Raw genomic sequence first — 14809 nt, 5'->3', positions numbered from 1 at the left:
AACACAGGCACATAAAGGGGAAGAGTGGTGTCATAGATGTGGTGCTGTATGTGTGCTGTGGCTTGGATATTATTGGAACTGATACAGACAGTTCTGCAACCATGCTGACTAGTTGCTTTTCTGATTTACACCGTTTTTGCTGCTGCTTGTGCAGTTTTGAAGCAGTTTCCCCAGAGAGCAAAAAACAAATGTCAAGCTTTCAAACATGAAAAATAAAAGCTCAAAAGCATCAAATGGAAAAGGCCACATGCTTCCATGTTACTGTCTGTCGTTTGCATCAGTCTGGGTGTTACAACCGTCTATGAAGACAGGAAATAAGGGATATGTAGTATACACTTAGAAGGTTGTGTGATGCAGGGTAAATTGAGGATGCAATGTGAAGGCCAGGATAGATGATGTCATGCTAGGACTGTCCATGCAACAGTTGCAAGAAGAGGTGGAGGCCTTTTGTCATGTTGTATATGCAAATGTATAAACATACACACACTTTTGTTTCTGGCTTAAATGCATTATGTTGCTTTCTGTGGTGCGATGCATGAAAAACAGTTGTTTTTAACAAATGGCGTTTGACCTGAGAAGCTACAGCTCTGTGTTTCCTCTACACTTCAGTGCTTTGCTTTTCTTAATCGGAGTTAATCTTGAAGTGACTTTTGTATAAATATTGTTTTCCTCAAGGTTTGCATAAAACATTTTCTTAGCAGTAATAGCAATTTTTCTGTCACTGTAGAAGTAAATACAAGGGCTGTTTATGAAGGCTCAACCTTTTTTGTTTCACGAGTGCGAGTAAAATTCAATAAGAATTGTAGGAATTATTTTTAGTATAATGTCTTTAACAGATATACGGTAGTGTGTGAAGTTTTACACTTAAAAGTTAAGCGAGATGGCTTTCAGAAGTAATGCCGTGTGCAGTTCAGTCTGAATTATTCATTAGTTCACTTTATACCAACTTCAGGAAACTGAAATGGACCAAGTTGGTGTTACAGTCCTCAAATGCAGCAGTTTTTTGTTGTTGTTGTTGTTGGGGTTTTTTATACAGGTACCTCTATTGATCTAAAGATTTGAAGACAGGAATTAGAGAAGTTATGATACCAGAAATTTCTGAACCAACTTAGACTCTGAAAACTGAAAAAAAAGGAAATTATTAAATTATTTTTGGAAAAAAAACAAAACAAAAAAAACCCTGAAGAAAAACAAAACAAAACACAGATCCAAAGCATTTTACTGTTATATCACATCCACAGCAGGGAAAAAAGAACATATTCTTTTTTGTCTCTTGATTTTTTTTTCTTTGCTGTAAAAAGGCTGATGGGGTATTGTTGTCACCCTGCTAGGGCACCTAAGTTCAGTTAGTAAGGGTGTCAACTAAAATCTCGGGAGATCAAAACTTAGAGATTTATAATCTTGTGAATACAATAATTCAAGAAGGAAATCACCTGGGATTTTTAAATTGAAAACTGAAATGAAAACTTGACTGTGATAACTCAAGAACAAGCTAATGGAAGATTTTGAAAGTGATACCATCGGTGTGTCTACTAGGTTGACAGATAGCACTTGTGGTGTGCAGTATGTTCAGGCCTTTGGGTGTTGCTGAGCTGACCGGTGCAGTGTTTTGTTTTGTTTTTTTTTTAAGAGTGCACCATATTGTTGATTTGGCAGCTGCTCAAGTTTGGGGTTTTTTTCCCCCCGCAACTCAATGATGGGCTCCTTCTGACATGAATGCAAGTTCAACACTTGGAATCAGCTCCAGAGCTTTTATGCATTCAGCTTATGATAACAAGGGAACAGGAACTGGCCCTGCTTTGCCATGAAGCTTCTCTTGAAAATGGGATACTGTGTTTAAAAATGAATGTAATTCCTTAAGCTGTTAATGTGAACATTTTTGTTAAACCCCTTTAATTAAAGCTGAAAGTCTGCACTTTAATCACAGTACACCTTAATTTTTAAATAAAATATTAAGGTTGAGATGTATAAAATGGACATTTAACACTGAGTGGGCGCTGCTTTGAAAAGAATGGAACAACACTTCTCTCTTATTCAGCTTTAAATGGGGAATTATCAGACTGTCAGAGACCTGTGGTGCATGAAGCTTTTATCAGTCAGGCAGCACAGTTATAGATGCATAGTTCTCTATTAACATCCACTACCCCTCTGCACTAAAAACCTTCCTAGTGGAAACCCAGCTGTACGCATCAACTGCGCAGAGTTCCTCTTTTCTTTTCCCCTCAGATGAATATTAAATTTATTTACATTCCACTGATTTTTCCTAACTCCTTATCCACCTTGGTGTCATGGGTCGGGGGACTGGAGCCTCTCCCAGATGTCACTGGGAAAAACACACAGACACATCCAAACCTGCTGCCAGTTTAGAATCACCAGATATTAACCTATCGTGCATGTCTTTACTGTGAAAGGGAGCTGGAGTACCTGGAAAACACGTGACTCCACACAGAAAGGCCATTGCGTGCCAGGTGGACTGAACCCAGAGCCTTCTTGCGACCAGGATGACGATGCTAACCATTTCACCCATTTAGAATATGGCCTACTAAGGCAACAAGTAGCTCCCAGCTCTTTTTTTATCAACAATCCCTAATGCTAGCCTAAAGATGAACGCGTCAGCGTTTGTGGATCTTGGGTGATTAGCTTTGCTAGAGCAGTTGGCAGCTGTCACAATTTGCAAAGATAACTTTTCAGGCTCAGAATTAACATTCTGAAGACATTTTCAATGCAGAGTTGACAAGTGAAATTCATTCATCTTGAGTTTAGTGTAAAGAGTAAGTTGACTGGATTTGAGGTGCTTAGAAAAGCTTGAAGTATTGCATCTGTTTTTAAAAAATGCTGGCTTTAATTGTCTTTAAGTATTATGCCACTACACTTGCTGCTATTATTCCACATATTGTTTCCCAGTACCTTTAAAAAAAACAAACTATTTAAAAAAAACAAAAAACTGCCAAGTTTTCAGATATTTGTCGTCAAGTTGTTCCAGTTCTCCCTGGTGGTAAATATAGAAAGTAAGGGAAGAAGGTGATGTGATGATGGGGAGGGAAATGTAATGATTAAATGAAAAGACTGGATGGCTGCTGTGAACATGAAAAAGTTGTATTGTTGTGGCTTTAACCATCTGGTCGAGTCATCTGCTTCCATCTGTTCAGAATTAAAACGGCTTTTGGCATTAAACTGATGTCTGATTTCGCAGACTTAATGACAACATTATCAACGACATCAGCGTTGTGTGCAGCACACGTTTGGACGTGGCTGTTACTCTGACGCTTCTTAATCTTGAGATATCAACGTTCAAAGCAAGTGGACATACTTGTTAGAGAGGGAAGAGACTATTAAAAGCATATAACACAAGAGGCTGCATGAAGCATAGTCTAAAATAGATGAGAAAGAGAGGATTTTATATAAGAAATGTGACAGAAATGGCAGCGAAGGAATGAGAGGGAAGAAGTCGAGTTAAAGACTCTGAGAAATGACTGCTGTCAGCCAGGTGGTGGCTTCACGGTAAAGCAGGTTGGAGACTCACCTCCATCAACAAAAAGGTGCTTTTCTTCTCAAACCTCCTGACCACTTTTCGACCCACAACACTTTTGAGGACAGCGGGAAAAACTAGAACTGTTTATGTAGGTGTGTTGCTGGGATGGATTGTCTCCTCTGGGCACAGTGACAAAGCTAGACCTTTTCTTTTCAAGTTGTCCCATGTCTATAGTTCACTAATGAAAAGCTTTTTGTTGCCTCAAACCTCCTGAGTGGCTTTGTACTGAGATACCGCCTGCTCTTTTTCAATGTGAGTACAGCCAGGATTGGTTACCATACTCTTGTAAAGAGTGTGTGTGGTGTACTACAGGGGGTAGATCAGTTTGTGCGTTCTAATGCTCTCCTTCTGGCTGTTTTCTTCTTTTGTGTGGAATATTCATAATGTTTTCTCCCTGTATTTCCTTCTGTTTTTGGACAGTTTTGCCTCCACAGGAACACCTTGATCTCAGCATGACTGTGAATCAATTAAATCCAGTTGAAATTAAAGCATGAAACATCCTTAATGTGTAATTTTTGTCTAAATTTCCCTGCAAACCTGTGTCCCGTGCTGTCCCTTTAAGAGTAATGTTCCTTGCAGGGCTAACGTCATTGTCCACTGGTCTTGTTAATTTTTTTTCCCCTCCCTCCAAGCTCTCGGCAGTGACCTTGGGAAATACACTTACAGTCCACACACACACACACACACACACACACACACACACACACACACACACACACACACACACACAGACAGACAGATGTGAGCATGCATACTGATAGTAAATACACACACACACACACACACACACACACACACACACACACACACACACACACACACACACACACACACACACACATATATATACAGAGATTAATGTTGTATCATCCCCATTTCTCTCCCTCCCGCTGTGTTAGTCTGTCTCTCTTTTATCTCTCTCCTCCATGTTTCTGTTATCGAGCCATAAATGACTGGACCGCTGCTTTTTGTTTGGTGTGTGCAGAAAGGAGAGCAAAGCAAATTGCCGCCGCTTGCAATCTTTTCTTCTTTGTTTGTGCTCAAATTTATCTCCCACAGTATGAGACACAATCACCCATACACTTCTCCACGAAGTTACTTGCGTACCTATAGCAATTGATAATGAATAGCGTGTAAGAGAGGATGTTTGTTATGCTCACAATGTGACCGCAGGCACTGAAGTTGCTTTGCTGCTGCTCAGGCTGCGTGCCTGTATTTTGTATTCAGCACCTGTCTAAAGCCATTTTCAGTACCGGTAAGAATTATGGAAGATTACAGCTCTCCATTTTCTCAGGGCAAGTACAGTCCAACAGTCAATACGTGGTGTGCTAGGACGCTGAGGTAATTTGGTCTTTCTCCTTTTAGTCACTGAGAGCAATGATGTCGGTACGTCGTCAAAAGATTAAAATGAGGCGAAACAGCACAATGCAGCTTTTTAATATTTTATTAATCTGTGCTCATAATGTGCTTGTGTTAATGCTTTATCACTGCAGAAAAACATTCACAGCAATGCCTCATATGTAAATGAAGTAAAAGCCAGCAGGTTTATGGGTCAGAGTGGGGGAAAAAGAAGCCCAGTACTTTATAAATGTGTAAAATCATTGACTAGAATAGAAATATCCTTTATTGTCCTTCATTAGGGAAATTCAGCATCAAAGTGACAGGCAGATGGAGCTTGCAGATTCACACAAAAGTAAAGAACATATAAAATAAGAGACTGTACAGTAAGTAAGTAAGGGCAGCTTACAACTTAATGCAAACAAATACTGTATAGTTCAAAGCAAATACTGGTCAAGAGCTCAGAAATTCCAATTATACAGAGGAAGATGTTGCAACAGTTTGAAAAGATGAGACTTTGTGGTGGGGGGGTCAAAAATCCTATATCAGTGCTGAGGGTTTGTCTGAGTGGCGAGCCCAGTCTTTCAGGACAATACTACCATTTAGCTGGCTCTCTAAGACGTATTCCCCAACCCGCTGGTGAGTAGTTGCAGGAGGCTGCTGGTAGTCTCTGTTCTACCACTATTACTCACCAGGTACTCTCCGAGCTGTAGTAAAACTGAAAAGTATGACAGAAACCAGAAACTGTTTGTCTTCAAAGTAAACATTGCTCCTTTTGATATGTGCTGGGAGTAGAGTCAAGGCACAACTTTTAGTTGTTTCTGGTTTATGTCACACTTTTTGAAGTTTTACTACCACTCTGCCCGTAGCTCCCAACTAGTTGGGTAATGCACATTTTTCCCATGTGACTCTCTGGACCTGCCTGGGACCCAATATTGCATAGAGGAGGTTAACAGCAGTTTGTAGGTATTTCACATTGACTACACCATCATCTTTTTACTATATTTCAATAGCTTCTTGACTTAGCCACAGACTTCAGTAAAATGAGTCATCGTAACTGAAAAGACAGGATGACAGTGCGTTTTCTTCTCTCTATTTGCTGAAGTCCTCTGACCTCCACAGTAGGCGAAATTGAGACTGGCGTGAATAAATTAGGTGACAATTTAGTATGAAAAGTTGTGACAAATTTGCTAAACCTGCAATAAATAGGTGAAGCACGATAAGAACTGCTGTGAGTGAGAAGGATGGTAAACAAACGAGTTGAGATCATTTAGTCTCGTAAAAAACACCACAAACAAATTTTTTTGTTTGTTATTTTTGCCTATAATTTTGAGTCCAGCTGCTGTGCTTAGACTAACATAGATATTTCTCTAGGTGCTTTCTTTTTGAGAGATGTTGTGCCCCTAGGCTAAGATGGTTAATTTTTCTCATATTAAAAATAACAAACAAACAAAACAAAAAACCCCTGATTATTCAAATCTCTAAATTGAGAATCCTATAGCTACATCGAATGCCGGTTATCGGCATGTGTAGCTCATCTGATTCTAGCTAAAGCCTCATTCTGTGTAGGCACCTTGCTCCAGGCTTTTGACGCTCACTGACCTGAAGGAAACGCTGCCACGCTCAGCCTCCACAGTGTACCTAGAAGTTGGCTTAGCATCAGTGTGGTGTCGCTTTAACTTAGAAGAATTCATCAGCAATAACAAAGGAGGCGGAAAGGGACCATTACATTATTTTTAATTGAAGTGTGGATGTGCATTCATTCACGTCTCTCTCTTTGTAGCCGAGCCAAGTGGGAGATTGTTAAAGAGAAGCATGTCCAATTGTGTTTGAGGCACCAGTCAGCAGCCAGAAGCTTTGTTGTGACGCATGTACGGAAATAGACTAATAAACTTAGCACTCTGCAGTCTGGCTGGACATAATGATCAGCGAGAGAATTGGATGAGAGGGAGAAAAGAATTTAAGAGATATGCAGGGGTGAGGGAGAGGTTGGACAGATTAGTGAGATGATGGTATGACATGAACTCAGCAGGAGAAGGTCAAAGATGAGTTGATGAAGGAAAGAGAAGCTTGTTACAGAATTAACAAGTGAGGGAACCAGAGGCGGAAAGGAGAGCAGGAAGGAGAGAGGATTGATCTAATAGGCTTCCCACCAGGGATGTTAGCATTATGAAGGAAGGAGGCAGAGGAGGAGATGGAGAGGCTGACGGAGATGAGAGGGGGGAAAAAAATGGGTAAGGCGAGTAAAACACCAAGTGAAGTCAGTGTTTACAAGCACGTACGCAGAGAAGAGAAAGGAATGGAGCATCTTGAACACTGTAGCTCAGAGGAAGTCTGTCAAATTTCCTGTTTCCTTCTGTTTGCCTTCACTTGAAATAGAAAAGGTGTGTGTGTGTGTCAGTACCAGTGGGTGTTAAATTTATCCGTTCATTTGAGTCACAGGTCGCGTTTCCTAATAATCCTCTTGTGATAGTGAGAGAATATTGTCTTTGCAAACAACATGGGGGTTTAGTCAGGTGTTAAGTTACGCACGTGTAAACACACGCGCACAAAAATAGAGACTCATAAGCGCAAACACTTATAATCATGTAGAAAAAAAGAACACACACACACTACAAAAATACATGCACACACTGTGGCTAAGAAACATTGTGGAAGCCAGGAATTACTTGTAAGCCCGATGGTGTTGGAATCAACACATCCCCCTCTGTGTAACTAGGTCACTGACTCAGTGAGACTATTTAAAGTTGTCTTTATATGTCTTTATGGAGTCAGTATGTCAAGCTTTTAGCCAGTGTCATCTTATGAGGATATTAAACCGTGAACAAACAGCCACGTGGCTCGGCATGACTATGGATGATACACTGATTTATTTTTGCTAGTTTAATATAGAATTAAAAGCTGTAAACATCTGTTCATCACGTGTTTGGACCAATTTACAAGGAATTATTAAGGTAGACATGTTGTTTCCTTTACTGAGTAAAAAACATGTTCTACATACTGAAGCTGCCAGCATTCACAGTCTTCTAAGCTACTGTTGGGGATCTGGTTCCTTACATATAAAAAGGCACCTGGGAGCTGCTAAACACCCTCCCCTTCAGTCCTTTTACAATTTAGTGTTTACATCTTCATTACTTCCCCTTCACTTCCCTCCTCCCATCTTTTCAAACCTTCACTCATCTCTCCTCATCAACACCCCTCCCTCCTTTTTTTTTTCTTCGACCCTTTGGAATTACGAGGATTTCTGCATTTATTAATCCTACAATGTGCTCTGATCTTCATCTGAGTCACAGTTAGATATTTTTCTCATTTTTGTCTCGCTTGCATTTCACAGCTTGTCTTCCCAAACTTTCTCTTCCTCTTCTTTACACATTTTTCTCTCCATCTGTCTCTCTTCCCCTCATCCTTTCTCTCTTGTGTATCCTCTCTCGCTCTCTCTCGGTCTCTTTCCTCCCTCTGGTCTGCCTCTCTTCCGTTCTCTCTCCCTTTATCTCTGCCTCGTTGTCAAGTGGTGACTCACTGGAGGTGTGCAGCCAAGGATTTGGCGTGCGCACAGACACACATGCATCGCGATCAGCCAAGAGTACCGCATGCAGGCCACATGCTGCACGTACTGCGCGCACATGCACACACAAAAGGCACTGCTGAGGGCCAAGGGTATGAGAGGCGGGTTAGAGACACACAGTCACACAGGCGCGATGCTCTGTCAGCCAAGTGAAAAGCAGCAAACAGCGTTGAGTCACATCACTGGAGCAGAAACATCAAAAGAAGGCACCAACACACACACAGTGTCTATTTTGACACCCAGTAATGATGCACAGCTTCTATGCGGATCTCTGCCTCCAATTCAGATTTTCGTGTGTTTCCAAATTGGCATGAATAATATTATATTTAATATAAATAATATCATCATATAACACTTGCTGTAGGAGGGAGAAAGGGACCATTATATTATTTTGCTTCCTGTCATTTGTTTATCACTTTTAGCTGTTTATGATGTCTTTGCCAGACACTAAATGCCTAATATAGTGTCTGGCAAATGGTCTGTCTTTGAGCACATAAATCCCACCCACCTGTTCTTCACACCTTCTGTTTGCAAGGGGCAACCAATCAGGGAAAAGCTGGCTTAAAGGAAATTAAATTGTTTATTTCACGTAGTGGATGAACTAATACCCAGTTTATGATGAACAAGTAGTTTTTGGAGCTTTATGCTTTTATCAGAGTGCAGTGGAGAGCAGACTGGAAAGTAGGGAGAGAGGATGACTGGGGGAAGACACGTAGCACAGGGCCTTGGATTTGAAGCATTTAGGCTTGTGGCATATGGTCACCTGCTCCACCTGTGAGCTAAACTGGCACCCATTCATGTTTGTTTTAACTATAGACTATACAGAGTTACTCTAGTAGAGTCCAGCAGGCAACTATACTAAGCTGGAAATAACCACAATTAATTGTTAGATGATTTTAGGTGTTAAAAAAAGGTATTAAAACAAAACAAGTGGGTGAAATGCTCTTTAGTAGGACTGGTCACCAGGTAACTGTTGTATGTTAAAAAGGAACTCAGATCCTCTAGACCAGCGGTCCCCAACCTTTTTTGCACCATGGACCGGTTTATGTCTGACAAACCTGTACCAAAAATAAAAGGACTTAATAATAGCACACGGGAAACGATGCAGGGAAACAGATTTAATAATAAAAATGATTAAAAAAAAAGATAAAAACTGATAAAAAAAAACCTAAAAACCATAAATTTCACACAGGAGCCTCAACTCTCGTGCCCCAGTACCAAACGACTCATGGACCGGTACCGGTCTGTGATCCGGGGGTTGGGGAACGCTGCTCTAGCCCCTGTTACAACAGTGGGAGGTCTTTAATGAGCTTGTTGAAGGTGCTACAACTTTCCCAGATGATGATTATTGACTATTAGTTTCCATTTATCACTTTGCATGATATGTTTATTGTTAGAGTGAGAGAATGTGTTTTCTTCTGAGTTGGATTTGAGAGTGAAATGATAAACAGTGGGTGTGTATCACATTGAAAATGGTTTGTTTGAACTGCACTCCTTTGGATGAGAAATAATAAAGCTGTGATTTACAGTTTGCCAGGGAAACTTGTTTTAAAATTCGATTATCGTTATAATACCTCTGTGTCTGTGCACAACACGAAAGAGAATGTTAAATATTAGCGTTTGCATGCTTCTAGCTAAACACTGAACTCCCACTTTATGATTAATTATGCAGCAGGAATCAACCTCACTTCACCATAACACAGAGTATGTGCGTGTGTTTGTTATATTCCCGCTGCAGGTGAAGAAAACCTACAGTCATGGCACATACAGAGCTGGGGCCATGAGACAGATTAGCCTGGTGGGAGCTGTGGACGAGGAGGTCGGCAATTATTTCCCAGAATTCCTCAGCATGCTGGAAGAGTCACCTTTCCTCAAGGTGAGTCTGGGTGGGACAGCAGCGTGGCAGTAATCCTGACAAAGACAGAATGACTGAATGGAAAACATGACAGAAGGATTCAAACAAACAGATAAGATTTGAGCTTGAACTGGATATGGAAGTGAGTCCGCAAAATGTTTGTCTCCGACCTGAACTGAATGCAGTGAAATGCCTTTTAGAAAAAAGTAGCCGACAGAAAATAATAATACTTTAGGAACTGGATTTTAATCTTCTTTGTTTTAGCCAGAAGAGAGCCATTAAAACTTTGCTGGGTCGGCCCAGATACTCATCCTTAGTATCCTCTTGAGACATCCTTATTAATCGCTCATTGCCTCATGCTCTAAAAGCATTCATTTTCATAATGTGCTACTATTTGTTCCAAGAAAACATCATCTGTTCTAGTAAAATTGTGCACGCTTAGTCAAGCTGTTGTGTGACGATGTTCAGCTGGCTGACATAGTGTCATCCCTGAACTCTAAAGTAGGATTTATTTACTCTACTTATTTACTTCCTAGTACCACATGTATGGTCTCATATTGCATTCAATAACTAGACTATTTTGACGCATTTGCACCGCTGATCATTTGGAAACACCAAACCGAGCAGATGGAGAATACTGCAAGACAAAACACCTAAGACTCTCAGCAGTGGCTGGCAAATGAGAGGCATGTCAAGCGATTGACGCAGCTCCCTGTTTTAGTCCAGGAAGTTGTTTCTGTCTGCAGGAGCAGACCACGAAACGCTGCGTTTACTCACTGCTGTCCCTTAAATGCATGAGTGACAGGCTCGTCTTCTGTTTGCTGTTCTATGTTGAGACTTCAAATCTCCTGCTCGCGCTGCGGAGGAGTGGCGTCGCACGCTGAATATCAAAAGACGCACATCCTCTGGCGTTTCCTGTCTATGAACGGCTTTGGCTCAGATTCAGCACCCTCCGAATCATCCTGGGTGCCAGTGACAAGTTTTGCCAGGGGAGCAGTTTTTGCACACGAGCTAAATAAAACACTTGATGAATTGGTTGCCGACTAAAAAGGCGATGCTTTGATTTTTATTCCCTTGTGTCTTCACTTTCCCTCCTCCTTCTTTTCCTCCTTGTCTGTCTGGCTCCAGAGGACTCTTCCATGGGGAACGTTTTCCAGTCTGAGGCTGATGAGTCCCACAGAGAGCGACGACGGTCCTATAATGTGGGTCAGACCAGGAGAGCAGATGATACCTGTAGCTGATATACCAAAGTCTCCTTTTAAAAGAAAACGGTGAGTCCAACGGTGAACGGCAGACTGCAGATGCGCACAAATAAGGCCAACTCACGTTTCCAGTTCAGTGAGACAGATGGAATTAGGAGGGATTTCGCTCTTTATGAATGTTGTTTACAAGCCTCGGTGGTGTGTGTTTGTGTAACTTATTGAGCCAGCTTGCCTCTGTACCCTCCGTTCTGCCCATGAGGACTGATTATAGGCTAAAAAAGCGTTCCAATCTGAAGCAGCGTGCAGCTTTGTTGAAGCCGAGCTGCTCCAGATGAGACGATTACCCTCCTCTCTGCTTGCCTGTGCCGCTGCTGCTCAAACACGGCCTCTGCCTCATAATGCATGATGTCTGCGAGCGAGACCATGAGAGAGAACGTGTGTGTGTGTGTGTGTGTGTGTGTGAATGGGAGCGGTATGTGGCTCACCGCTAGGATGAGATCATCGTTACATCAGACACCACTTCACATGGCAGCCAGCCAAACGTGGGACAATGCACATCACACACATTCCTGCCTCGCTTCATTTATTTCTCTCTCATGTCTCAGGTCATTAGTGGTGGCATCGGTTGGTTGGTTGATTTTTAGCTTAAGAGATGAGTCAGTTGATAAGATGATGATTCTTTATTGGAAGAAGTCTGTGATTTCACGCCGATTTCAACTAAGCACACTTTTATTAGCAGCTTTAGTCCTTTAGTTCATAGGAGATGTCCTATTTTTAATTATTAGGTTAAGTGTGCCTGCTTTTCGATTTGTGTTTGCATTGCACCAAATTTCCTATATTATGGTACACATTAATGTGTTTTGTCTTTTCATGGTCCACTGGGTTTAGACCAAAGTTAGTAAAACTAAAAGTACATGTTGGAGGGGGGCAAATGAAACCTTTCAGTTAACGGAAATAAAAAATAAAACCAGACTTGCATGTAGGAAATTTCTCAATCTTTCACCCGCCTTGCAGCTCCGGCCTCATTTCTCTGTCCTTGCTACCTCCACAGATAGTTTCTATTACAGTCTGTTTTCCGCTTCTTCTTGACTTCTGTTTTCTGCTTGAAGTTGATTTATTGAGGACTTCACATGCTGCTGTTCTCAGGAGCTCAGGTGTTTTTCATGTCTGTCAGTGTGTGAATAAGAAAAGAGACATCAAAAAAGAAAGCATGTCAAAAGAAATATGGAGAAGTAGTGAGGAGGAGAGGAGGACGTGATGTTTGCAGCGAGTCCTTGGCTGCAGTTTGGCCTTGCGCTGTTTGGAGGAAGGCTGCTGGCGCATGAGCAGCGTCTCTTTGCGGCGCTGCTTTTTATTTCTCAGTAGTTTCAGTGGAAAGGTCAAACTGTTGTGCCTTTCTGACAGCGCTGAGACTCTCAGTCTGAGAATTCAGCTTGATTATAGTGGTCAGATGATGAAAATAAACCAAAATATTTCAGCTCTTGGTGAAAGGGCGCCACGCTCACACAGATTTACTGTAATTGCATAGTAGAAGCGGCAGCAGCAGCCGGGGCCAGCACCATTTTGAAGAAAGACAGAGGATTGACGAAGAATGTGATGTGAGCGTGACAGCCAGCGTGAGCTGATCAAACCCGCAAAGCTTAGCAACGAAGAGACAGACGTGGAACGCTTCTGAAAGAAAAAAGGATGTTAACGTGACATTAACCTTTTATTTCAAGCACTTCACACTTTATGTGCTCTGCACTGTCTACTATACTTACACTGATATTTACTGAGCTGTTTTTACTACATTTAGTACCACATTTACTGCATTTTGATCTGTATTTGTGCTTTTGTTGTGTAGTTGAAATTGTTTTATTAGTTTTTTTTTAATTGCATTTTACTCCAGATTAACTTTTACCTTTGTTTTTTCATATTTTATTAGATTTTGTATACATGTTCCTGATCGGTTTTGCTTTGTCAACCTCACCTGGTTGACAAGGCAACCCACCAGTCCCTTCATTTCCCTTCACTTTCCTGTCAAATAAAGGCTTAAAATGCTCCAAATAAATAAACCACTAGAGAATATAACAAATGATCAGTTTTCAAACATGGTATCTAGGGCTGAACGATTATGGAAAATAATCTAATTGCGATTTTTTTGCCCCAATATTGCGATTGCGATGCGATATGCGATTATTTTTTAAGGTCTTTGTCTTCTGTATTATTAAACAAAGACAAGCAATACATCATATAGTATGGCCAATACTATATTACATTAATTTTAAACTGTTCTTTCCTGGAAGACAGACCGCTGTTATGATGACATGAGGTGATGCATGAATTGATGACTGACATTTTTATTTAACTTCTTCAATCACAACAGTATATTTGAACATACACAATAGTTTATTTTTAGCTTACAAACATCTGAGCATAAAGTGCTGACAAGGAACCCTGGTGTAAACATTAAAATGAAAGTCAGTACAATGTGCAGATTGCAGAAATATACATAAAAAAAATCTGTGGCTTTACCACACTCAGTTTTTCGACATCTGTGAACTACTAGACAGTCATTCAATTAAAAAATAATATAAAATAAATAAAACTAATAAATAAAAAATACACACATCTTACTGATCTCTGCAGTCAGTAACATTACACATAAAGTGCAAACATAATAGCAATTGTATAAACACACACACAAACGAAATTGGACGGTCTAGCCTTCTGATTAGCGTCACCGCTGTCTCGGTGGAGTTTAATAAACTCGGCCGTCTGCTTCTTGCTATCTAAAATATAACCAGACACTGGTGTAAATTCTCGACTGTCTCATACTTCTGTTTAATAAGTTTTCTGTTTGACGTTTAGTCAGCTGTGTGAAAACCAAGGAGGAACCCACCCGGGGGATTAATAAAGTTTTATTTTATCTAATCTAATAACTTTAATCTCAGCCAAACCGATTTACTCACGAACAAACAAAACACTGAAAAAAGCCCAACAATAACATTTTTAGGTTGTCTAAGTGACTTATATATTACGTTTAACCCGAGCAGCGAAACTCCGCGGTGATCTGAAAATGATGTGCCGGCAGTTGTGCCGTTCTCGGCCGCATCAGTAACCCTCGAGCTCCCGGCTAGCTGTCGAGCTGGTGGGTAGCAGACGCCTCTGAAAACGTCGAAGCACTTTTGCAAATATGGGATATCTTGATAAACCGAGCAGATATTTGATGTTTACACAGCTACTTTCTCGCCTGAAAATATGTTAAAAGTTTATTTTGTGACCCAGAAAGATTAGTATGAGTAATTTTAAAACTTAGTAGCGGCCGCCATTGCTGG

General features: G+C 40.9%; 1 protein-coding gene across 1 annotated transcript in view; it reads left to right on the top strand.

The window, feature by feature from the left end:
- Positions 1-14809, top strand: part of LOC146689702 (uncharacterized) — a 41102-nt gene that overhangs the window by 16733 nt on the left and 9560 nt on the right. The window contains exons 5-6 of the mRNA XM_085436462.1: positions 10174-10311; positions 11419-11561. Of these exons, the coding sequence (XP_085292588.1) occupies positions 10174-10311; positions 11419-11561 (281 nt within the window). The remainder of the gene's footprint in view (positions 1-10173; positions 10312-11418; positions 11562-14809) is intronic.

The sequence above is a fragment of the Copadichromis virginalis genome, linkage group LG17, assembly GCF_057382275.1.
Source record: "Copadichromis virginalis isolate Kocher_CV1m ecotype Utaka linkage group LG17, C_Virginalis_male_GT1.1, whole genome shotgun sequence".
In the NCBI taxonomy this organism is placed as follows: Eukaryota; Metazoa; Chordata; class Actinopteri; order Cichliformes; family Cichlidae; genus Copadichromis; species Copadichromis virginalis.
This window is presented reverse-complemented; position numbering and strand designations above follow the sequence as displayed.